Raw genomic sequence first — 22595 nt, 5'->3', positions numbered from 1 at the left:
TTGGACACAGGCTTCTATCATTACATCTTAGACCTGCATCATTCTGAAATTTCCTTTTATGTTGCATAATTAAATTCTAGCATGAGACAGAAAATCTTGTCTGGTCCTTATGTGCAAGAGCTACCAATACTTTATAGCTGAGAATTTGATGAACTTCACATACACACCATACAAGCTTCAATTGAAAGCAAAAGGTTTCTTTACAAAGCTGGGGTTCTTTTAGAGATTTTTTATTTCATGAATAAGGAATGACACTGGTTGAAACCAACTAGTATGGTTTACTCAGCAAGGTTTAGAAACTTGATACCAACAACTGAGAGGAATAGATGTCCAATAATAAGGTGTATTTTTTTAGTTCAAGGCCAGGTTGGTCAGGGCTTTAAGCAACCTGCTCTAGTGGAAGGTGTCCCTGCCTGTGGCAGAGAGGTGGGATTAGATGAGCATTAAGGTCCCTTCCAACCCAAACCAGTCTGGGATTCTGTGATTCTATGAAAGACTAACAGCAATTGAGATTTAAAACCTAAAGGTTTACCTTTTACCATTTCATACATGGAAACCCTTTTTTTTACTTTGCTTAATTGTTCTAACAATTTTACTTAAGAACATAGTTGAAAAAATGTGCTAGATTACTACACGGTGTATTTGAAAAAGAAACAGAAAATGATTTTGCAAGGGCTCAGAGTTACTTGGGTGTAATTTTTTCTGTCATAAGTAAATGCTATATGTATATACTGCTTCCATGCTCCACAGCTCCAATATAAAATTACATTTGAAGTTTTTTATACAGGCAGACAATGCAACACACAGTTTCCACACCCAAAAAGCAACCTGAATGCAGTAAAAGCAAATCTGATGCACCAATTTTCTTTCTTTTCAAGAAATAGGACATTTATGACTCTTTCTGTTTACGCAAACTACAAATGAGGTTGCTCTTCAAAAAGTTGGTAATGTTGCTTTCAAAGTATTTAGAAAGCAAAATTGTAAGTAACAAAGTTAGCTGGAGTGTAAGACAAGCTGCTTGTGTCAAAGAGCTGTTGAAGTTGCATGCATGAGTGGGAACAGTAAAACGGAGCAACTTACTACAAACACCTTTAACAGTGCTCTACTAGGGTAAAGCTGTTATAGTCCTATTATGTTTTGGAACTGTTGGAAGATAATCTGAATACATAAAACCAGCCCACACCTATCAGTTGTAGCCTAGATCAAACACCTCACTTGCATCTTTGCTAGCTTACAGTTGCTAGAAGACTGGCATTCAAGTTAAAAAGTGATACAAGGAACAATGCTACATGAATGAACCCTGATCTATGAAGGCAAATAAGCTCCAAAAATGTGCCACATCAGCTCTGCACTTCACAAAGGGCTGCTACTGGCTACAACACATTACAGCCCTGCTACGTGTTCCACAAATCCATTGGTGCTCAGCAATATGAACTATAAGGATGTTTGTGTCATGAGACAAGCAAAGACTTTCACGCCAGAGGAAGTGTTAATGAATACCTACCATAGGTAGAAATCATTTTACTAGCTTCTCTGAAGAGAAAAATTCCATTTGGAGATGATACATCAAAATTTAAATGTTGCGATCTAAAAAATAACAGCAAAAATATTAGGATGGTCATCGAAGCAGAAAACTGCAATGGATTAATTCCTAAAACAAAGAAGAACATTCACTGATTACAACATACAATTATTTGATGAACTAAATCTAGCTTTCAGTCCAATGATAAGCACTCACCATATGTTGACAATGAAACAATCCTATGGCAAAAGACAAACCAATTTGAACCAGAAAAGGTGACACCACATACACAGCTTTCAGAGACTGATGAACATCTTGTGCCCATGTACAGTTCAGAAAAGTGCTACTAAGGTTCATAATCCAAGCAGGTAGCACTTTTACCTGGCTTCTGCAGCTGTACAGCTTTTAAACATACACTAATACACACTGGTTATACTGCTACGTAAAATCTACGGCAATCCCATACCAGTTCATCAAGTTGTAACAGTCAGACCTGAGAAAGATCACACCATGTTGTCTTCCCTGATGTACAGGTACTATTTAAGCCAACAAGAACTGTTGTGTTCCCAATCTGGAAATACAGCAGAGTCCTTGCTAAAGTCCCTGTTGCATCTTTCCAGTTTCTCTCTGTGATAAAGAAGCCTAATTTGTAGTTCAGGCCTAAAAGTTAACTTCAAATATAGGTGTTCAGCTTCTAAGTAACTTGAGCAAAACTTACCCTTAGTGTTTATTTGAGCTGAAAGAGAAAGGAATCATGACTGAGTGATGCAAACCAGAGCATCCCCGGCTCAGTATTTCACCCCTAGTTGTTAGTCATCCATGTCTGATCAAATATGGAGCCCCTGGGTCACCCCTTTCACAGAGACAACAGTATCTATCTATATTCGCTGCAAGTCCAATATTTTGTTGTCAGAGCACCTATTTGCAAGGTCGTTTGCTCCAAACTCTGGAGTAAATCTGGATGTTCATAAACACACCATGTATAAAACAATCTCGTATTCCAGCTGCACAAAATGATAATAGCTGGCAGAGGTGAAAAAACCCCAAACCAGCACATTCTCTCAGTATCAGAGTGGCATAATGCACACTCTGTAACATCTTTTAACCATGTCAAAGTACCTTGTATAATGCATTCTAACCCGTAAAAGCTAAAGCAGTGCACAAGTTGTGAACAAACACTATCCCAGATCATGTTTTCTAAAGGGAACAAGGCAGATTTTCTGAATATCAATAAGTAGAAGGATAACGTGAATATGTAAAGTAGCTTGAAGAGCAGTATTTTGCATAAGATTTATTGTTCCAGTTCCTCTTTGTTTACCGTTATTAGAGTTCTGTGTTTATGTCTTAACAATCTCCTCCTTGTAATCAGTTGCAGCACGATCAGAGTGTCCTGCTTGTGCATGGCATCATGAATAAAAAGAGGTTAAACTTTTCCGGCAATTTATTATGCTACTACCAGGATAAAAGATAAAATTAGCCAACACAAACTGAAGAGGGAGTCACAGCAAGCAAGTCAACACAAACACGAAACAGGGAATTCTGCCATAAGGCTTGTGTAGCCATTCAAGGATGACATGCCCATCACACACACTGGTGTCTGACTGGGAGCCAGCTCTGAACTTCAAAGCACCAACTTCTTGTCACTGGAATAAACAAAATATTTTTTCAAATTTCAAATATTTCAACTTCTTTTCCCTGTAAGTTTGATTTGCAAGGCAAAATGGGAAATTATGAGAACACATACTTCATTGCTGAAAACTCTAATTACTTTGGTTGCAAAGATACCCAGCACAGAGACTTTAACTATCAATTTTTCATTTAAAAATGCTTTTTTTCCTTTGGGCAGTACACTACATCTTTCCAAGTGTAATGATAATTCCCCAAAATACGTTGTTCTGCTGTGGTAAACCAGAAATTTCATTCTAACTATTGCAATGCCAAGTATCGAAATCACCTCCTAGAATCATTCTGAAGCCTATCGGTTAGCCCACGGAGGTGGTGTTAGATGTGAGAAGTTACTTGCATGTTGATTATAAATATTGCGGTATTAAATGCCACTTTTTCCTGTTTTGGCTGAAAGAGCTGAGTTGCAGAAGAAACTGTGAAGGGAGTTGTGGTTTTCCAGTCACATATGTATGCTGCTTGGCTTAAGGCAAAAATTCAGCCTGCAGCAAATCTTGACAGCAGACAATTTTCCAATATTTAATTATAGAGTCGGTATTTATCCCTGGTTAAAGCATAGCCTTCCACTAACACTGAATGTAAAATCACAGCAGTCTCTCATACATATTCCTGTAACTAACCCTTACCAGCTGATTTTGTAACATCTACCATTTTGGTAAAACAATACGATGACACTGAAAGCTGTGTTCTTATTGCAAATTTTTGTTCCAAAATACAAAAGTAGCAGTCTTAAAGTCAAAGTCAGACATCAAAAGCATAAGCAAAACAACAAAAGATAGAACAGAGAATGCACACCATTGCAGTACTCATCATTTATCTTATTTTCACACGCTTCTTACCTGTTTTGCGGGAATTCTGCCATCAGCTTCAAGATGGGGGTTGTGCACGCAGGCTCACAGTACCACAGCTCAATAGGTCTTTGCAGAACAGAAATGTATATGGGGATCTTTACCAGACCAAGTTAAAGAGGATATTGATAAAATAACATCTTGCAAAACAACTTCCCCTAAAACTGTGCTACACCCTTAGTGGGTGGGTCAGACACAGACTTTGTCAGCTCATTCTCACACAGGCCAACAACTATAAACTTAAGCAAGTCTCTGCTTAGAAGACTAAATTCTTTGGAAACGTTAATGGTTAAGTGGGAAATAGTAAATATACCAGAGCGGTGATGAAGAAAAAGAAAGGTAGTTTGTAAACTGCACATGGAGATTCAGTTGTGAGTTCAGGGTAATATCCACTTTTTTCATTTTAAACTTTGCTTCATGTCATATACTTCTGCTTTATTTAACCACGCATGAAATAGTGACTATTATTAAGAAAATGCTATTGCACATTCAGACACCTTACCAAGTAGAATACAGGCCAAGCACTCAACGTGGAATTGTGAAATACATAAAGGTTTACATGCTTCTAGGCTATGTAGACACAGTCATGTCTCAGTTCAATACAGCTCTTCTGGAAAAGGCTAAAGCCATCAGCTGTAGCACTGCTGATGAATGACAGGCTGTGCAGACAGATGGGAGGCATTCTGGCTACTGCTGTCTGAGGCATCTAAAGACTTGTGCATTTTTGCTGCCAGCTGCTTGAGGCACTGCAGGCATAAACTATATATAGCAGAAGAGGGTGACATGTGAAATACACTTTCAGACCTTGCTTCTCCCTCCTTTATTATGGGGTTCTTTACATTTTAAATCAAACAGACTAGAGTTAAAGATACCATGGAGAGTTATCCAGTAATAAACTGGGATTTCAATTCAAATCTCACTTACCTAAAACATCCTCAAAGGGCATAGATGATCCATGCCACGTCATACCTTTAAAAATTCACTACTGCCAGTTCCATTTTCTCTGAAGTGGACTCCCAATCCAGCTCACTCTCCACAGAGGATGGTCAGCGTTCTCAAGATGCAGCAGATGCCATGGAAGATACAGAACTGAGACATGCTGTTAATTATTAATTTTCTTAAGTCCTGCCTCTTCCTTAGCCTTCCTAGTAGCCCTATGTACACAAAAGGGACATGGTGCGATGCTGCAAAGCCCCTTTGTGGAATTTCATGGGGTAGAAAACAGTCTTTTCACATTTCATGGTGAAGAGAGTAACTTGACAGCCAAACCCCACAACTGAAATGTAAGTTGGCAGCAGCAAAGGCTGCTAATACATCCAATATGATTACCTATCTTAATTAAAAAACTTAAGCATTGAGTCCATATTCATTGACAAGGTAAGTCCGGAAACTATAGTCAAATTTTATAAAAGCTCGGGTCAGCAGAAAGGCTTCAGCAATTTATTATTTCTTTTATAAATCCAATGAAGTGGAACAAATTGGTTTTAAACAGAGTATTACTTTGAAGTGTTTTTAACCACAAGCTTCCAGGAATCTGGCTAAGTCATGAACTTAACCTGACCAGTCAGTTTGAGCTCAAAGAAATTCAAACTGCAAAAACTGATACTGTGGTTTGAATCAATGCAACTGGCAATATCTGCTATTACAAACAGACTACTGATCTCGTAGTCTTGTTTCATGAGAAAATGTGTTCTCCTCTTCTCTTGTGACTGGGGAATTTCAGTCTCTACTGCTTGTTTGGCTCTTTCAAGTTTGTACCTAATCCTGAATCCTCAAAACACAGAAGCTTGAAAATACAGTTCCTTAAAAATAGATTCATTCTGAACAAGCCATCTTAGTGCTACATGTGGTGTATTTCATTAAGAAATGCCATATAAATTTGGATAAATACATAACAATAGTAGTTAGATGCAAAGATAGTTTTGCTTGTTCTAGTGATCCCTGTCTGAAGCAGCACACGATCAGACATCCAAATGTCTAGGTCAAGTGGAACTTTTAAATGACCACTAGATAAAACACCTCAATAAGAGATCACTTCTTTATAAATTTAGTGTCTCTGATTCTATACACATAGATAGTTTTATACAGGCAATTCCATGCACTCGTGCATAAACATCACACGGTTTCTAGCTGACTGCAACTCTGAGTCAGCCTAATAATTTAATTCTTGCAACCCATTTTCTTACTGCAACCTTTTTCTTTCACAGACAACAGAAGTCATTAAATACTGAGAATCAACTGGGAGGAATACAGGAAAAACTGCCTATGGGTTACCACCTAACTGTAAGAAACACTAAATGAAAGCAACAAAAAAGTGGATATTACCCTGAACTCACAACTGAATCTCCATGGACATATCTGACTGTGAGACCACGGACCTTAGACTGCAGTCTGATATTAGTATGGAAGAAAACAGATTAAACATTCAACATCTCATCCAGGCAGTCTTGAAGTAAATAGTAGAATAAAATACATAAGGAGAATCATCACCAGTAACAAAACCAGGTTTTGATGCTACTCAAATTGCTATACAGGTTTTTCTCAGGCCATACCTGCATGTTTAGGACTGACCTACAAATTACAGAGACCACATGTAACGAATACAAAAGGCAAATAAACTTCCCAAAGCTGTGGTACTGGAATCATCATTGACAGCTTGACATATCAATATTTCAGGTAGAATGAATGACTTTCATATCCAGGGTTTTAGTTTTTGTTTTGGTTTGTTTGTTTGTTTGTGTGATGGTTTTCTTCATCTTTCATTACCCGCTACTTTGGGAAGATGCTATACTTAACACCTGAAGCTGCTTAAAACATTTGGAAATATTCTAATGAAGTCTTTTGAGAGATCACCTAATACAACTTTAAAACAAATTTTACTATTATTATAAGTATTTTTTCTTCATCCCTTGCCAGAGGAAAACTATAAATCTTGTCTCAGCTGAATGAACACCATTTATCATATTCATTTTCTTGTCAATACAATTATGAAAAGCCTTTGGCCTTTTTCCAAGGAGCCTGATTTGCTAGAGAAACTCAATTAGTATAAGCAAGCCTGCTACAAAACAGCCCTATTTGGCAATCTAGCACAGCCTCAGCACACCTGACAATTCACCTCTAAACCATGAGCCTAATAACTCAATCATAATGGTAAAATACAAGATCCAACGGCATCCCCTGTGCCTCCCCCCGCCCCGGACCAAAAGGACTTCAAAGAAATTATTTTTGCTCATTTTTGCCATCTACTGGACAAAACTTAAATCCTAAACATTTCGCCATGAGGAAAAAAAACATCTCTGAGGTGAGAGATTACCGAGTGTTATTTGTTTTGTAAAGGGACAGGGCTTAGACCCAAAATATCTCCTGCAATCAGTTGAAAAGTTTATCAATACATTCCTCTATCAATGATCTACAAGTGACTATTTCTGATAGTCTTCAGCACAGAATAAACATCATCTTATGGTATATTAAAAGCTTAGCCTTTTATCCCTTGCCTCTTTGTATTGTTTATTTATTGAACAAATAAAGTATATCAGATTTATTTTGCCTCATATTCTGTATTTGCTGTTTTCAATATTGAAATACTGCAGCTTCAAACATAACAGACTAAAACCTGTTTGAAAAACAGCTCTTCTTTGCTATTAAAACTATCTTCTGATGATATATTTGAAACTACAAAAGAAATATGTTAATCAAAGGATATTTAAACTTTATGTGACACAATTGGCATCTGACCTCTCCTGCTCCCTTACCTTTCTGTCTTTATATACGGTAAATAAGAGTTGCAATAATAGCAGCTTATTCTGCTATAATGCTTTGGATCAATACCTGGATGAAGCTGGGCTCAGCCAAATGAGGTGAAATCCATTGAGCAGAAGCATGCACTTATCTTTTACAGCCAAAGGTGAGGAAGAAAAAAGATTCTGAACCTGCATAAGGTAAAAGAAGCTGAGAAGGACAAAGCTTTGAATTCTACACAAAGCTACATTTCAATCTGGTTTTATTATTCATATAGAATAATGAAATCCAAAAGTTGGAGGCTGTTTTTCTTCATTTGAAATAAACTTAATTCATAAAATAGAAAGAATACATTCATTAATAAAAAAAAAATCAGGAAAGGGTCCTGAGGATTATATATCCTTGTATTAAAAAATCCACCTCCATGGATGAATCCATTTCTTTCAAATGGAGAGGAGGTGAGTGCCTGTTATCCCTCCCCCTACAACTGGAGATTTGCAGAGGAGCAGAGCATGATACTCATGCTGCACTAGGAGAAACAAAGTATAAAGAATCTCAAATGGAAGCAGCACAGCTCTGCTTTTACACATCTTCCTGAGATCATGATTAAGTTTTAGGGTAACACAAGCACAAACAGTACTAACGAAGTTAAATGTACCCAATGGTGCCCACTAGAAAATGAGATGTTAATTCACAGTCTGGCTTCAGTAGTTTTGGGGGTTTGTGCTTGTTTTAATTTTTTTTACTTTTCCTTTTTTTTTTTTTTTTCCCCAGTCCTCTTAATCAGAAATTAAGGGATGCTTTCCACTGATTTTAAAAGAAGTAAAGATTACACTGCTTTATGGTTTAGACTTACTTTCTGCAAGCTGAGCCTGCACATAGACAAAATCAGTGTAGGCTTGCAAAGGTCTTAAATAGGGCTTACATGAATGGTCATCAGAATCCTACTCCCACCACACAAGGATGTCTGTCAGATCATACCAGGCTCTGCTGGCATAAGCCTTTCTGTCCTTAAAGGCTAATTTCCTAGTTGCAATTCTATATTGATGCATTTCTTTTTCTTAACCTGGAAGATTATTAGTGAACAGTAGGGTTTCATTGTTTACTTCAAATAAAAGTATTTTTAAGAGCTTGATTTCTAGCAAAGCATGTAATTGTACTTGAATGGGATTTTTTATGTCCAGAAAATAAACAAATACATAATTACCTTCCATAACTTTGTGAGATCTAAATTATAAACCAAGTATTTGCATAGTTACTTCACTATGTATTTCAGCAGTTTGTTACTAACATGACTGTGTGCCTGAAGAGAGAATTACAGCTACTGTATTTATAAAAATACAAACCATTTCTCTATAGTATTAGGAAATACCCATGAGTATTATTGTATTTGTTAGCATAAAAATGTATACAATATTTAAAGCAAATAGAGTTCCATTACCATTCCTTACTGGAGAAAACTACAGTCTAAAGGTTTTGATTTTGTTTTCACATGTCCATTTTCTTCTGGATCAACAAGACTGCAGGTGTTGTGATATTAATAGAGTTGACATAAATAGAAAGTAACTGACTAAATTAAAGACATGATTCATACCAGAGAGAGGAATCTCCCCAGATAGCACTTGTGTAGTATTTTTTTAAGCACTTTTGATGTTAAACCAAATGCTGGTACATTGTGTTTGGAGTCAGACAGAGCTTTTTTTTTTTTTTTTTCATGAAAACATAAGGGATTTGTGAAGGGAGGAAAAGCACTTGGATATGTTTTGTAGATTAGCAGTGTGACACAACAAAAAAGTGACCTCTCTGTGGTCCTTCCCAGTTAACTGCATGGTTGCCATTGTGCTGTAATTTTAGCTGATTACACATTAGTTCATTTAGCTTTGTTTCCTCTTCCCCACTGTGCCATACTATTAAACTAATGCAAGGGGCCTGGTATCCCTCTGTGCACAGAGCTGGTATTGTCATAGTGTAATAAGGATACATCCAGTCAAACAGCATGGTGTAGCTGGTCTTTGTGTTTAGTGCAAAGGCAATCCCTTGAAGATCCCTTGCCAGCCCGATCAACATACGCTGTCAGTGGGAAAGAGACACAGTAATTGATTTTCACGTTAGCACAGAGCAGATGGAGTAATAATCAGCCAATAATGACCACATATCTGATTTTGATTCATTAGTTTAAATGTCTCGCTCAAATCCTTTTTGTTTTAATCAAAACCACAAAGATTCTTTTACCAAGCAAGATTTCCTCAAATATTAAAGTTTTATAGAGATAACACTAAAAAAAATGCTTAGGAAAAGCTTTTGATTATTCCATATGCTATCCTAATGAATGCAAATTAAAACATAATATATGAATACCATGTATCAAAGTTTAAACGTGCTTCCAGTATAAATATATTTAAAGTAATAATAACAAAAAAACATTAATTTAAGCTTGTAATATTTTGAGTGAGGTGTAAGACTGACACTCATTTCAAGCTACAATTAAGGTTGCACTGAGACTCTCACTGTACTGTTATTTTAACATATCTTTTGGTTGTGGGTTTTTTTTTTTAAAGTAATTTTCCAAGTTAGGTTTCCTCAAAACCTGACTTTTTTGTCCACAGAAGACCCAGAAAATCTCCATCTGTATTAACATTAGTTCTGAGATGCATTTTTTCCCCCCTATAGTGACTGAAGCGTGGCTTCAGAATCATTTCAGCTCAAATGCAGACAACATTTTGTGCACAGATAATTAGCCCATACGAAAGGGATGTTTTCAGGATAATTAATAGACATCACTAAGAAACACTAGAGAATGAAAAATACCTTAACAATACATACAAACTTTTCAATTTACTTAGACATGAATATGGTTTTTTGACAACAAAGTGGTTTTAATAAATTTTATCCATGGATGCAGGTGGGGTTTTTACATTTTTTTCCATAATAAAAGACTACAGTACTGCAGTCTGGTCAAAATGTAATTACAGAAATATGGCAAAACACCCCAGTAAGGAGTTCTTTAAAACCAGAGTTTTCAATAATGTACCTCTTGGTGTTAACACTAGTATTTATAGTGTTGAGAAATACAAAAGATAAGATTCATATCTTAATTTTTATTGATCACATATACAGCAAATTATGGCTGATGCCTTGTTAAACTTCTAAATGTAATCTTACACAAGGGCTAATTTCTGCTTTTCATATACAGACCCATCAGTCCAGCTGACGTGGATGGCACACACACAGATTTATCCAAGGAGAAATTGAGTTCTCTACAAAACACTGGTGAGGTTGCTCGGAGTATTTTAATATTTGCATTTCCTTTCTGTTGTGCAGTGAAATGGCCTGAACTTGCAAGATGCTCAGAGGTCTCCACTCTCATTAACTTTAATGGGACTCTGAAATCACTAGAGAGGAAGTGTTCAATACTGAGAAGATGAAATATAAAATTCCAACTTTGTATTAATCTGCATTTTCATACTTTGCATGCTGTTTTGTCCACACAGAAAATAACTCTTTAGTGGACGTGGTGGCCAAAATGTAAAGAATTAAAAGAACTCTGCAGCAACACTTTTTACTTCCTTCTGAAGGCATACAGAGCTGCAACGATACATACAAGGAAGTGGAAATCTTCCAGATTGATTTTGATTCCTTTACCCATTCTAGCCAAAAAAAAAAAGAAAAAAGAGAGACAAGTAAGCCTGCACAAAGGGATGGCTGGAGCTGGAAAAAAGGGGAGCTGCAGCCTCTGGCAAGACATGAACTTGCCTTTGTTTGAGGATTTGCATGGGGCTCAAGAGCTCACCATCTTACTGTGGTCTCTAGAACATGGATTAGAAAAAGACAACCATCCAAACCCATATTGCTCTAACGTGCTTTTCCTGTCTATTAAGATGCTTGTAAGAAAAAATTTGTTTGCAAATATATTTAAGAAACAGTTTGGTTGTGAGATTTTAAAAGCTGTTAGTAAAAGCAGATGTGCAACTTTCTTTAAACACCATAATTTGTGTGGGAACCTACACAAGCTATGCAATACACCAGGAAATTTCAGACACGATTTGACCTTGAATTCTAAAGAAAGGAGAACAACTACTACATAAACTTAATTTCTTGGGTTTCTAGTCTTTAAATTCAGGTATTGTTATTAAAAAGCCCACAACATTAACCACACTATTCTTAATAAATGACCTCACTCTCCAAGGCACCATAATAATCTCATCCTGTAAAATCCCAGCAAACTCAGTCATTTAGGTATTATCCATTAGAACTCAACTTTATCAAATAACACTGCCTACAGTTGGCAACATCCTAACAGCCTGTAGAATCTTGAGATAAATCCTAATCCATTTAAGTCACTAGTAAAAATACATTTAAGTTCTAATAGGAGCAGAAAAATCACCCTAGATTCCATGCTTGCTTTAGTTACATTTAGTAAGAACACTCCTGTCCTAACCCTAATATCCCAAGTCAGTAATGTTTTAGTCCATTATAAATTTTCATATAGCACGTGCACAGAATTTATTAATGACAAACAACATTAAACACTTGTACATCTAGGTTTTGTCTGCCATCCTGTGGGATTTGAGGTGCCTTGCAAACTTAACAGAGTAATTTGAAGGATACATGAAGCTACTGCTTCACTCACAACTGAACCCCAGCCATTTCTGGGCAAAGTGACAGTTAATAACAACACCAGCAACGGCAAAACAAGTAAGATAAAAAGTGAAGAGCAGTAAATACATGAAACGTAGCAAGAGGAGCTTGTCAGTGATGTGGAGTTTAGACATGGCTTCTCTTACTAATGAAACAATTGTGTTCAGATTTTGGTTTTGAAATACTTTTCCCTGAATGCCATTGACAGCTTTACTGAAGATTAATTAAAACACAGCCATTTAAAAAATACATCAAGAATTTTGTTTCAAACTCCTGAAAAAGGTTTTTTTCAATGGATTTTTTAAAAGGAGCTGAAGATTTAAATATTCACAGAAAAACCCCTCTGACTTGCCAACACGTGCCAAGTGTGTGACTAATGCAATTTAAAACAGACGAGTCTACTCACACCACCTACCCCCAAAACGGGGCTTGTAATGGAAAGTCTGACAGACCCTTAACTATAGTGGCACTACTGGGTGCAGCTATAATATTACCCTCATAATTCTACTATATAATAACAACAAAGGAAAAAAAAGGTGAAGGGTCATTGCGCTTTGTCTTTAGAATTAAGATGGCTGTCTTCATCCTTACAGCATACTCTTAATTCTGGAGACACATCTTAATAACCTCTAAATAGTTCCAACAAAAGAGCCGTGTCAGAGGAATGAGCAGGCCCCAAGGTGTTTCAACTGGAGTGTTTTCATCTGCCTTTATTGCTCTATCCCTCTCCAGAATTAAGGCAATAACCTGTGATAAATTATTCAGGAACTGCTACAGGGATCAAAGCAAAATCATTCTGTTAAAGTGCTGTTTGCAACATTTGGCACTTAGTGTGAAAACTTTTAATGTGTGCAAGCTGAAAATCAAGGATTTTAAATAATTTAACAGCATGGAGTTTCTACAAACCAGCTAAAGATAGCATGTTGCTATTTAACTGCTTTTTCCACACATCCTTTTTTTCCATGCATTTCTAGCAAATCTGATGATGTCACAATTATAAACAAAGTACTACTGAGATTCCAGCTACCCAGTAGATATATTACTTAACTGGATTGGCAGAAGAAACCTGGAAATCCTGAGGAGAAAATCAGGTGCTGTTTTAACACTGGACATTTTTCCTATTAATATAAAAATGTGAAGAAGGAAGTATAAAAAAAAAAAAGACACATAACTACTTAAGCCATCTTCAATTATATTTGATCTCCCTGGAAAAGCAACCTAAACATATGTTTTGTATGCAGATGTAATGATTACAAATGTATTTTTAAAAGAAAGAGCTCCCTTGTTGCAGCTGTTTTTCAGTGGTGTATTTCAGAACTATTAAAAAACTAAAAAAAAAAACCCCAAACCCTAGCCAGTTAGAAAGTCCTAGTAAAAACCACAAATTAAATGAATTTGGCAGTCCTGGACCATTTTCATAGTGATATTTTAACAGTGTCATCTCCCTGTGGATCAGAATACTGAGCATTTTATTGAGGAACTGAACTGTTTTTGTTTTCAGTACTTGCAAAATGAAGTACCTGAAAGTGCTTTTGCATGTATTATTTATTCATTATGATAGAAAAAATAGCTTTAACCTAATAAATTACATTTAAGAGAATTTAGAGCAAAAGTTTTGTTTATGATAAAGCAACAGATTTAGTTCTTTATCAGTAGCTTAAAGCACTAAGTTTTCTTTATACAAATTAGACAGATGGTGCTTACAGTAGAATTTACTAAAGGTCTGTCACAACAAATGCAGCCAAGCTGCATATTTAATCACTGCAGAACCTTGTCTACCTGCAGCTGCCAACTGCTAATCCAATTTCCCTGATAAATGTGGCAAGAGACACGATCAGCAATAAAGAGCATCTAACTCCATTTTCCTGCAGGGCGTCTTTTGATGAACATTTAGGACGGAAGCACGGAGTGCACTGTGTGGCCCTGGCTTGTGGCAGCTGCATGCATTTTGAAGACACAGTTCTCAGGTTACTCACTTAATTCTGCCACTATCATTATGTTGCTATTGATCTCAGTAGCTCTTGTCTACACAGCATTACTCTAGATGAAGCTGAATCAGGCAGTTATCATGCATCAAACTTGCTCAAAAGCCTGGAGATTTCCCCTTAATTACTTGTGATTTTATTTGCAAATACCGTTAAAGTGTAATCAAGCAGTCACTTTCCAGGGTCGTTAAGAACTTGCTAGTTTAGGAATATATCGCTAGCACTCCATTAAAATTTCTCTACTAAGATAGTTTCAAGCAAAGCAGACAGGACAAATACTTTAATAAACTGAATCTTCATGTGAAATAAAGCCAGTTTCCTACAGAAAGGGTAATGCTATGAAGTGACCTCTTTGTCCTAATTTTTAGGGTTTTAACTTGAAAATGTAAGAGATGAATCCAAGACACATAAACTGTGCCTATTTAATAAATGAAAAGTTATTCAAATTAAATACATACAGCAACAACAAATGAGGAAAGTAGAATTAATTGTTGAAATAACCTTAACTAGTATTTTAAAAACAATATTCGCTTAATTCAAACAATTACTGTGAGCTGAGCATCTTCTGGTCATGTCAGCCATGTACTGCAGACAAATTAGTTACTAAATATTTCTACCATATCTGTTTATTTTCTTACAAAAAAGTGGATAAATATGCTGATGTAGTATTTAAGTTTCCATCATATTTCAAAACAGCTAATTAAAAACTACTCTTAGGGTTTCTTCAAAATGACCCTGTGTAGCTGAAGTGAGCACTCCAGTGCACACTGTTAACTATTTATTCTGTGACAGGAGAAGGGAATCTCTTTAATGCAATAGTGCTCCAATATATTATCATTCCTGATGATGCAGCTTCTACCTAGCAAGTCTTTTTCTTCCCTAAAATATACTGTTTTGACACAAACAGCTTGCTACACTTAAGGATTTTACTAATAAAACATAATGTTGTGTTAGATATTATGACTGTTGCCACAGCTGAACTGACTTGTCAAATCAATCCTAATATGGCTCCCACAGGCACATAAAAACCTTATTTAGCTATCAGTTATCCTAATCACTTTGTTCAGTTTAAGGGTGCAATACTTCAAGACCAGTTCCTATTTATACATATATGCCCAGCCATTTAATAAAGTCTTGATTTATATAATAAATTCTTGTTTGAAAAGAATACTTTAAAGCAGCTGTGTTTATCAATTGTGTTACAACATGTCTCCTCATAGCCCCAAATAAATACATTAATATACACAAACAGGATATTTGCATGGCAAAAGGCAATATTACATACGAAACAGATAAGCTATCACTGAAGAGAGAGTTGTCCTTTTGATTATAAATAGGGTCAAAGCACCAAAAAATGCCAAGGCCTTTATAAAATCTTTGTAGACAGTTTGTTTAGGATAGTAATTAGTAACTTTTGTATCTCTGTCTACATTCCTAAATATGTATATATGTATACAAGTATAAATATATATACAAGTATACAGATATACACATGCCAGGAGGGACAGACAGAAGAGATGACAAGCTTGTCGCTAAATGCTTGTTCCACTCTTAGTTTCTCCTATCAATAATGTCTTTCTCTATAATTGAAATAAACCCACCTTTGCTGCTTCTTGTACAAAACTACTGTTGAAGATCTGAGTTGCACTTTCAAATGAAACTGTGAGAGGAAGCATGAAATTCTCAAACTCATCCTCATTTTCACCTGCAGGAAAAGAAACCAAAACAGAACAGCAGAAGCATAGTCACACTGTTCTTCGGAAGGGTCAGCCTCTTAGGCTTTTATAGCAAAATCTCACTGACATCATGGGAACTTTCTTTCATATGACCTACAGGAACAAAAACCTGAGGTTTGACCTATTTTTACTGAGCTATAAACAAAGAAGACAAATTAATTGTAAACAACTTGTGAGACTGGCACATCTCTGTATTTCACATCTTTCTCCTTTTCATGTCTGTTCTCTCTGTTAATCTGACAGCATTTGTTCCATACCCTAGAAGAACAGTCACATACAGTCAAGACAACAGTTAAAAAATGTTAAGTTTTAAACTGCAATAATAAATCAGACCCTTTCACATGTGTATTTTGTAGTATGATATTTAAATCATCATCTTTTATGATCGTATGCTATTTTTTCCTAACTCCTACCTCAGTATACAGAATAAAGTTGCTGTGGAAATAAATCCGGACTGTGCTGGGGTTATTCATGTGACACTATTGACTCATTTGTTTCAGAAGGTGTGAATTCAGAGTAAAAGAAACAAGATGTTGTGGGTAGGGAAATAGCAATTGTCTTGGTTTGACAGTTGAATGACAAACTGGAAGTCTGGGTTGTATTTGTTTTGTCCTGATGCCGAACAAGTAACTATAAACAACAACATTTTAGAAATGGCAATTTGCATGAGGATTGGTACTCATGCTACTTATCTTTAGGCCCTTAATGAGGGTAGCTTGCCTCTCACATGCAGATTCCCCTTGGGAGTAATTCAGAGTAGGAATTTAATTTATGTTCTTTAAAGAGCTCTTTGCTATAGGGCTTCTCTCCCTTCTCTCTTCATAGGCAAAGTCTGGCAAACTAAGTTGCAATTGAAGTTAGAAAGAGTCTTGTGTGTGTCAAATTGGTTGTGCAAAGTTAGCACAAGCTTTACAGTTTAGCTTCTACACTTTATATACCCACCTGTAAAATGAGCCTAATTCCAACCTCTTCTAGAGATCCTGCAAAGAGCAAATCACTCACCCCAGTACAGACAGAACGTCGTACTGATGTCGTAAGAACAACAGAGAAGGCCAAGAAGAAAAAAGGCCAGGAAGTAAAAACAGTCACAACAGGAAACAAAACATGGACAAACACATAAATCCAAACGACAATACAGAAAAAAAATGAAAATCAAAATACACAGCAGCTTCTCATTAAGCTGAGATGTCACATCTGAACTGAAAGAGGCAAATATCCTGAGAGAAATAACTGTGATCCTGCAATTAAAACTGCCTCATAACAATGTAAATACTTAAAAGGAGAGGAAAGTTACAGAAGCAATCCCAATTCTGGCATTTCCTCAGCTCTCAATACTTGGCTTTGTCGCCTGAACTGCTTCCTCTTAATAGAGGGCTTTTGTGGCCTGTTTGCCAGAATTTTTTTAGAAAGCAAAAGGAAATAGTTTTCAATCACTTCCCGCTGCTGCATTGGTCAGCCAGTTACGGAGCGTTTAAATTGCAACATATACTCAAAAATTTTCTTAACCTAGCAAAGTAACCAACCAAACTTGAGACCTGCCTCCTGCACCTGTAGCAGAACCAAAGAGGATGAGATGCTTTGTGCTAGGTTTCAAAGGTACTGCTGGCAGCAAAAGGATCTGGTCACTTTGGGAAAATCCAATCCTGTCCACCTCTGCCTGTCTCCTCTGCCACCTCCTCTCTGCTCCCTTCAACCACTCAGTCTTTTTATTTGTCTCTCCTGGACCTTTGTGTTCTCTTCTGATTACTCACAGTAACCCCAGACTATTCATCTGGCTTTTTGTTTCTCCCTCCTCTCTTTGCCAACTCCAGCTCCTCAGACAGCTCCAGTACAGTATTAGTTTTCTGTGCATCCAATCTCCTTGCTCAACCAGCATCAGCCTCCTCCTGTGCTTCTAGAAGCTAAACTATTTCTATAGGTATCACATATCCTGATGTTTTTCTCCTTTCAAGTACTTATCAGATCTTCCTTGGAGGAAAACATAATATTAAAATAATTAATAAACAAAGACCATTCATGCAGAAAGAGTCCCATGATGGTATTGTACCTTGGCAGCATACAGAGTAACAGAAGTCATCTGGATAGTGCTCTGTGCAGCAGCAGGGCTCAGTTGCCATTGATAGAGAAGACAAAACCTGAATTACCACAAGATAGCAAAAGTAATACAGCATGTTGAGTGCTGCATATCATTAGAAGACTATCTCCACAAAGATACTATATACACATTCAAATTCAAGAATTCCTGAAGGTAGAATCTCAAGCATACTTTGTTAAAAAGTTGAGAAGACCAAAGAACTACCAGAATGTCCAATGCTGATTGGGATCAACACTTGAATGACAAACCAGCTAGTTCTGGATATGGGTAAAGGAAAATCTTGTGTGTTATTTCTGTGTAGGCAGCGAAGAAAGATACAATTAAGATTCTATATAGTATTGCCCTATTAATAAAATATTTTTTAAGTTTTAGAAAAGCAACACAAATTACTACCTATGCATTTCTTTTGCATTCCTGTACAATCTGCATTCACATACCATGAACAGTACGGTATTAATAAGGAAAAGAAGAAACTACCCTAAAGAAATCTACCATGGTAAACTCCTCATTTTCTACAATTAAAACGATGCATACACATCCTTATTATGTCCTTTGAAAGAAAAAAAGATGTCTCACTTCTGAATTATATATAGTAGATCTGCACGTGGCTTACAGCAATAGCGTTTCAAACCTGCTTCACTTGGAGAGTTTTGGCACTGAGCATGATTGCACATACCTGTAATTACAGGACACTGACAAATCATGCTGAATAGCTCCTGAAGGTATTTCTACACCTTAGATCTAGTCCGTATGGTACTGAGAAGAAAAAATGCTTAAAAATTATTAATCCAAGCAAAAATCTTCATTTAAACATACCTTTACTGGTGGTATTGTATTAATTTTGGTCACTATATACTTCAACAAAAGAATATTGAGTTTACTTTACAAATCTTGGACTAAGAATCTTGGACAAAGTGATGCAATTCTAAATGCCAAAAAAATTATTAAAAGCACAACCTGGGCCACATAAGGAATTTAAAGTCTAATTACATTCACATGAATTTAAAGTAATTCAACAGAAAGTGCATTTTGAAGCAAATACCAATTAATATATCTTTGTTCTTTCCTACTACAAATTAATTTTGACAGTCCCTCCAACAGCACATTGTTTAAAATGTCAATACTCTGAATTCAACTAATCTCCAAAAATATTTCTACATCAAACAATTACTTAAAACAACCTTCACCAATAAAAAGCCATCTTGATTTTGTTTCAATGTGAATTGTTTATCATTCACATAAAAGGATTTTATATAAAGCTCTTCACTTAATTTGGAAAAAAACTTCAACCATCCAGAAAAATCCCAGAGAAGACAACTGGTACAATGCTCTTTTTATCTAAAATTGCCAGATTTCACAGTCTGAAAATGTCTCTTCATTTACAAGGTTAGATTACAGCTTGCATAAATACAGGCAGGACAGTTTGTGTACACCTAACTTTTAAAATTTGGATCCTAAGACAGAACTTAGAGCTGTTTGTGTCTCTAGGTGTACTTCTTCATCAGTTCAACACCAAATTTATTCCACTAGGAACCCAAAGGACAACAGCCACAGACTGAAGAATGCTTTTTTCAGATACTCCTCATCATTTCAGATCTCGGAGCTGTTAATCCAGAGGAATCACAGTGACCTCTATCAGCTTGTAGCCAGTCATAAGGCACGCGCCTGCATTTTGGCTAACATATACTTACATGACCTCTACTTTGGGATGTAATTTTTAACACCTGTAATCTTGTTTTTACCAAATCCTTTTTTTTTTTCCCAACCCTGTAGGAAAAGTTACCAAAACTGCATGTGTAACCCATTTTATTTTAGAAAATGTACCTACTGCTTACATTACAGAACATTGAGACAGTACTGAAAGCAGCTAAACTGCAAGTAAATGCAGGTCCAGCTTACAACTGCCATTCTTTAAGAAAACACTGATAAACGTGGTTTGGTCTTGCCTCAAAGGTACTGTTTTCAGCACTAGACAGTGCAAGCACCCATTATCAGCAGGGGGAGGAACAACTACTGTTGCCTTATGTGACTGTTGATCATCTCTGTACACGTTGCCTTGTTAAGTCCTTGCATAGGGACTTGCCAAGTTGGATGGGGCTTGGAGCTACCTGGTCTAGTGGAAGGTGCCCTGCCAGTGGCAGGGGGCTGGAACTAGATGATCTTTAAAGTCTCTTCCAACCCAAACCATTCAAGGATTCTATGAAATAAAAAAAACTCAATCAACTTTTACTAGAAGCTGGAAGGTTCTGGCATAATTGGTATGTCACCTGGAAATGCAAAACACTCAGGCATTTAGTACTGTAAATTATTGTAGTTAATACAAAAAGTACTTCTGTGCAAAAAACTCATCTTCCTTATTTCTTCAACAGAAGGCAACAATTACAGTGTTCATGCTTAATGTCATAAACCTCAAAAGTAGTTAGGCAGTGCTTTAAACACCAACATATTTACTGTACAATTAAGCTGCTGTTACATTGGTTTAATAACCTTAAAAATTCATGGTACCACGCAAGACAGGAAGGTGTCTCAGGGACATGGGAGAAGGATCTTACCTAAATCTACCATGAGAAGATGAGTGAGAGTAGCATAGAACACTGCCCAGCACCTGAGGTCACTGGGCTGAATTATCACTGATGCCCAAGAAAGGAAAGTGCTTACTCTGTTGAAACGTAAGCATATGAAAAGTTAAGTGTGCTACAAGATTTACTACACACAACGTTTTTTAACATAGTAAGAAAACTTACTGTGTGATTCTGAAGCATGAATTTCACAGCCTCTATTTTGCACAAGCTTTTTCAGGAGACTGTAAGTAGGAGGTGCTATGGAAGAATCAGCCTCGCAGCATCATGATTACATTATCAGGTTGTACAAACTGCCAGGAATTTTTAGTAAGGAAAAAAAATGCTTACTGAAACAACAACAAACGTACATTAAAAAACCCCCCATATCTGAATTTCATCTAGAAATATACATAATAGAGATATTCCTTAGAACATTAAAGACCATAATCTATTATTAATTAAAGTGATTACTTTTCATGGCATATATTCTAGTCACAAAAGAGATGAATGAACTAAATGACTTCTAAAATTAAACAGAGTTTCTGATAATAAATGTGCAGTTTTTCCCCAGATAGACCGTGTCTTCAGCATGTAAAAAAACCAGTGATTTTGCAACTGCCTGCATTGGACATGGCTGGCCCTTGGCAATGGGACTGGTTGCAGCCCTAAGCAGCACTGAAGTAATGGCCCCAAAATCACAGAGGTGATCTTCCTGACCCATCAAAATCACATTTCGTTAGTTTTAGTTACAAGAGCTAAAAGCACATCTCATACATATTAAGTGATGTTGAACACTTAACCTAAGTATTTTCAGATGTATAAGAACTGAATGGGAACTTCTTCAGATCTCAGAGTCAGAGCAAGGTCCAACACAAGGTAGTACAGCTGGGACTTTTGGAGCTATCTGTGAATACTTCCACAGGAATCCAGTGTTAAAAAATACAAAGCTAATCTAACTGACTACTGCCAAGCATGACCTGAAACGTCCCACTCCACAAACAAGCCAAGTTTAAGGCTGTGCCAGCCCAGCAGTGTGGCACTGGCCCCAGCCCCATGCTCTCCTCCCAGCACAGGCCCCTCGGGAAGGTCTCCTGGTCTGGTCTATGCATTGCACTAGCAAAGCTACATGACCACTGGGCTGGAGCTCCCGGCCCTGGTCCCGTGGGATAAGCTCAAGTCTGTTTACACCTGCTTGTACAGAAGGGCTCCCAGAGAGATGCACACTAAATGACACAGAAGCAATGTGTTTCCTGGACTGCATATATTCTGCAGATCACATATTCTAGCTGATTTACTAGGTGGTTACACCTGATGAAATGCAGTATGTTTCTTAAAAATATTTCTTTTAAAAGCATGAGAATTTGTACTAAATCAAAAGTTGGGTTTGCAAAAACTGTGTAATAGAAGCCCTTAAAGTCCAGGCAGTTAAGACTTGTTTCACAACTGGACTTCTTTCCTAGCTGTGTGCACTATGAACATCACTAATAGCAAGAGCACACACCAACTCCCTGCCTCAGATAATGCAAGCATTTGGGGTTGGGGTAACAGAAAATATACTGTGTATTCCAAAAAGATCCATGCTGACATCTGTATGAGTTTTGTACAGAGGTAACCAGATGTTATTTTGCAAAATAGAAGCGAGAGAATGGCCAGAGCACTGGCCTGGAGTTTTCAACTCCAGCTTCATCTACATTTGACACAAAATTGCTGCATGGCTTTCAACAAGTCACTTAAAGTTTCACTCTCTCAGTTCTGCAATGTGGATATAAAAGGCTTTGTGACATCCAAG

At 36.8% G+C, this 22595-nt stretch overlaps 1 protein-coding gene across 1 annotated transcript in view; it reads right to left on the bottom strand.

The window, feature by feature from the left end:
• LOC104412039 (ran-binding protein 17-like) overlaps positions 1 to 22595 on the bottom strand; it is an 84678-nt gene that overhangs the window by 38195 nt on the left and 23888 nt on the right. The window contains 7 exon segments of the mRNA XM_010022632.1: positions 1505 to 1587; positions 4045 to 4149; positions 9770 to 9861; positions 16016 to 16119; positions 20798 to 20868; positions 20870 to 20904; positions 20990 to 21048. Coding sequence (XP_010020934.1) covers positions 1505 to 1587; positions 4045 to 4149; positions 9770 to 9861; positions 16016 to 16119; positions 20798 to 20868; positions 20870 to 20904; positions 20990 to 21048 — 549 coding nt within the window.

This window comes from Nestor notabilis, unplaced genomic scaffold, assembly GCF_000696875.1.
Source record: "Nestor notabilis isolate BGI_N333 unplaced genomic scaffold, ASM69687v1 scaffold5079, whole genome shotgun sequence".
Lineage (NCBI taxonomy): Eukaryota > Metazoa > Chordata > Aves > Psittaciformes > Psittacidae > Nestor > Nestor notabilis.
The sequence above is the reverse complement of the archived record's forward strand: the minus strand, read 5'-3'. Positions and strand labels throughout refer to the sequence as shown.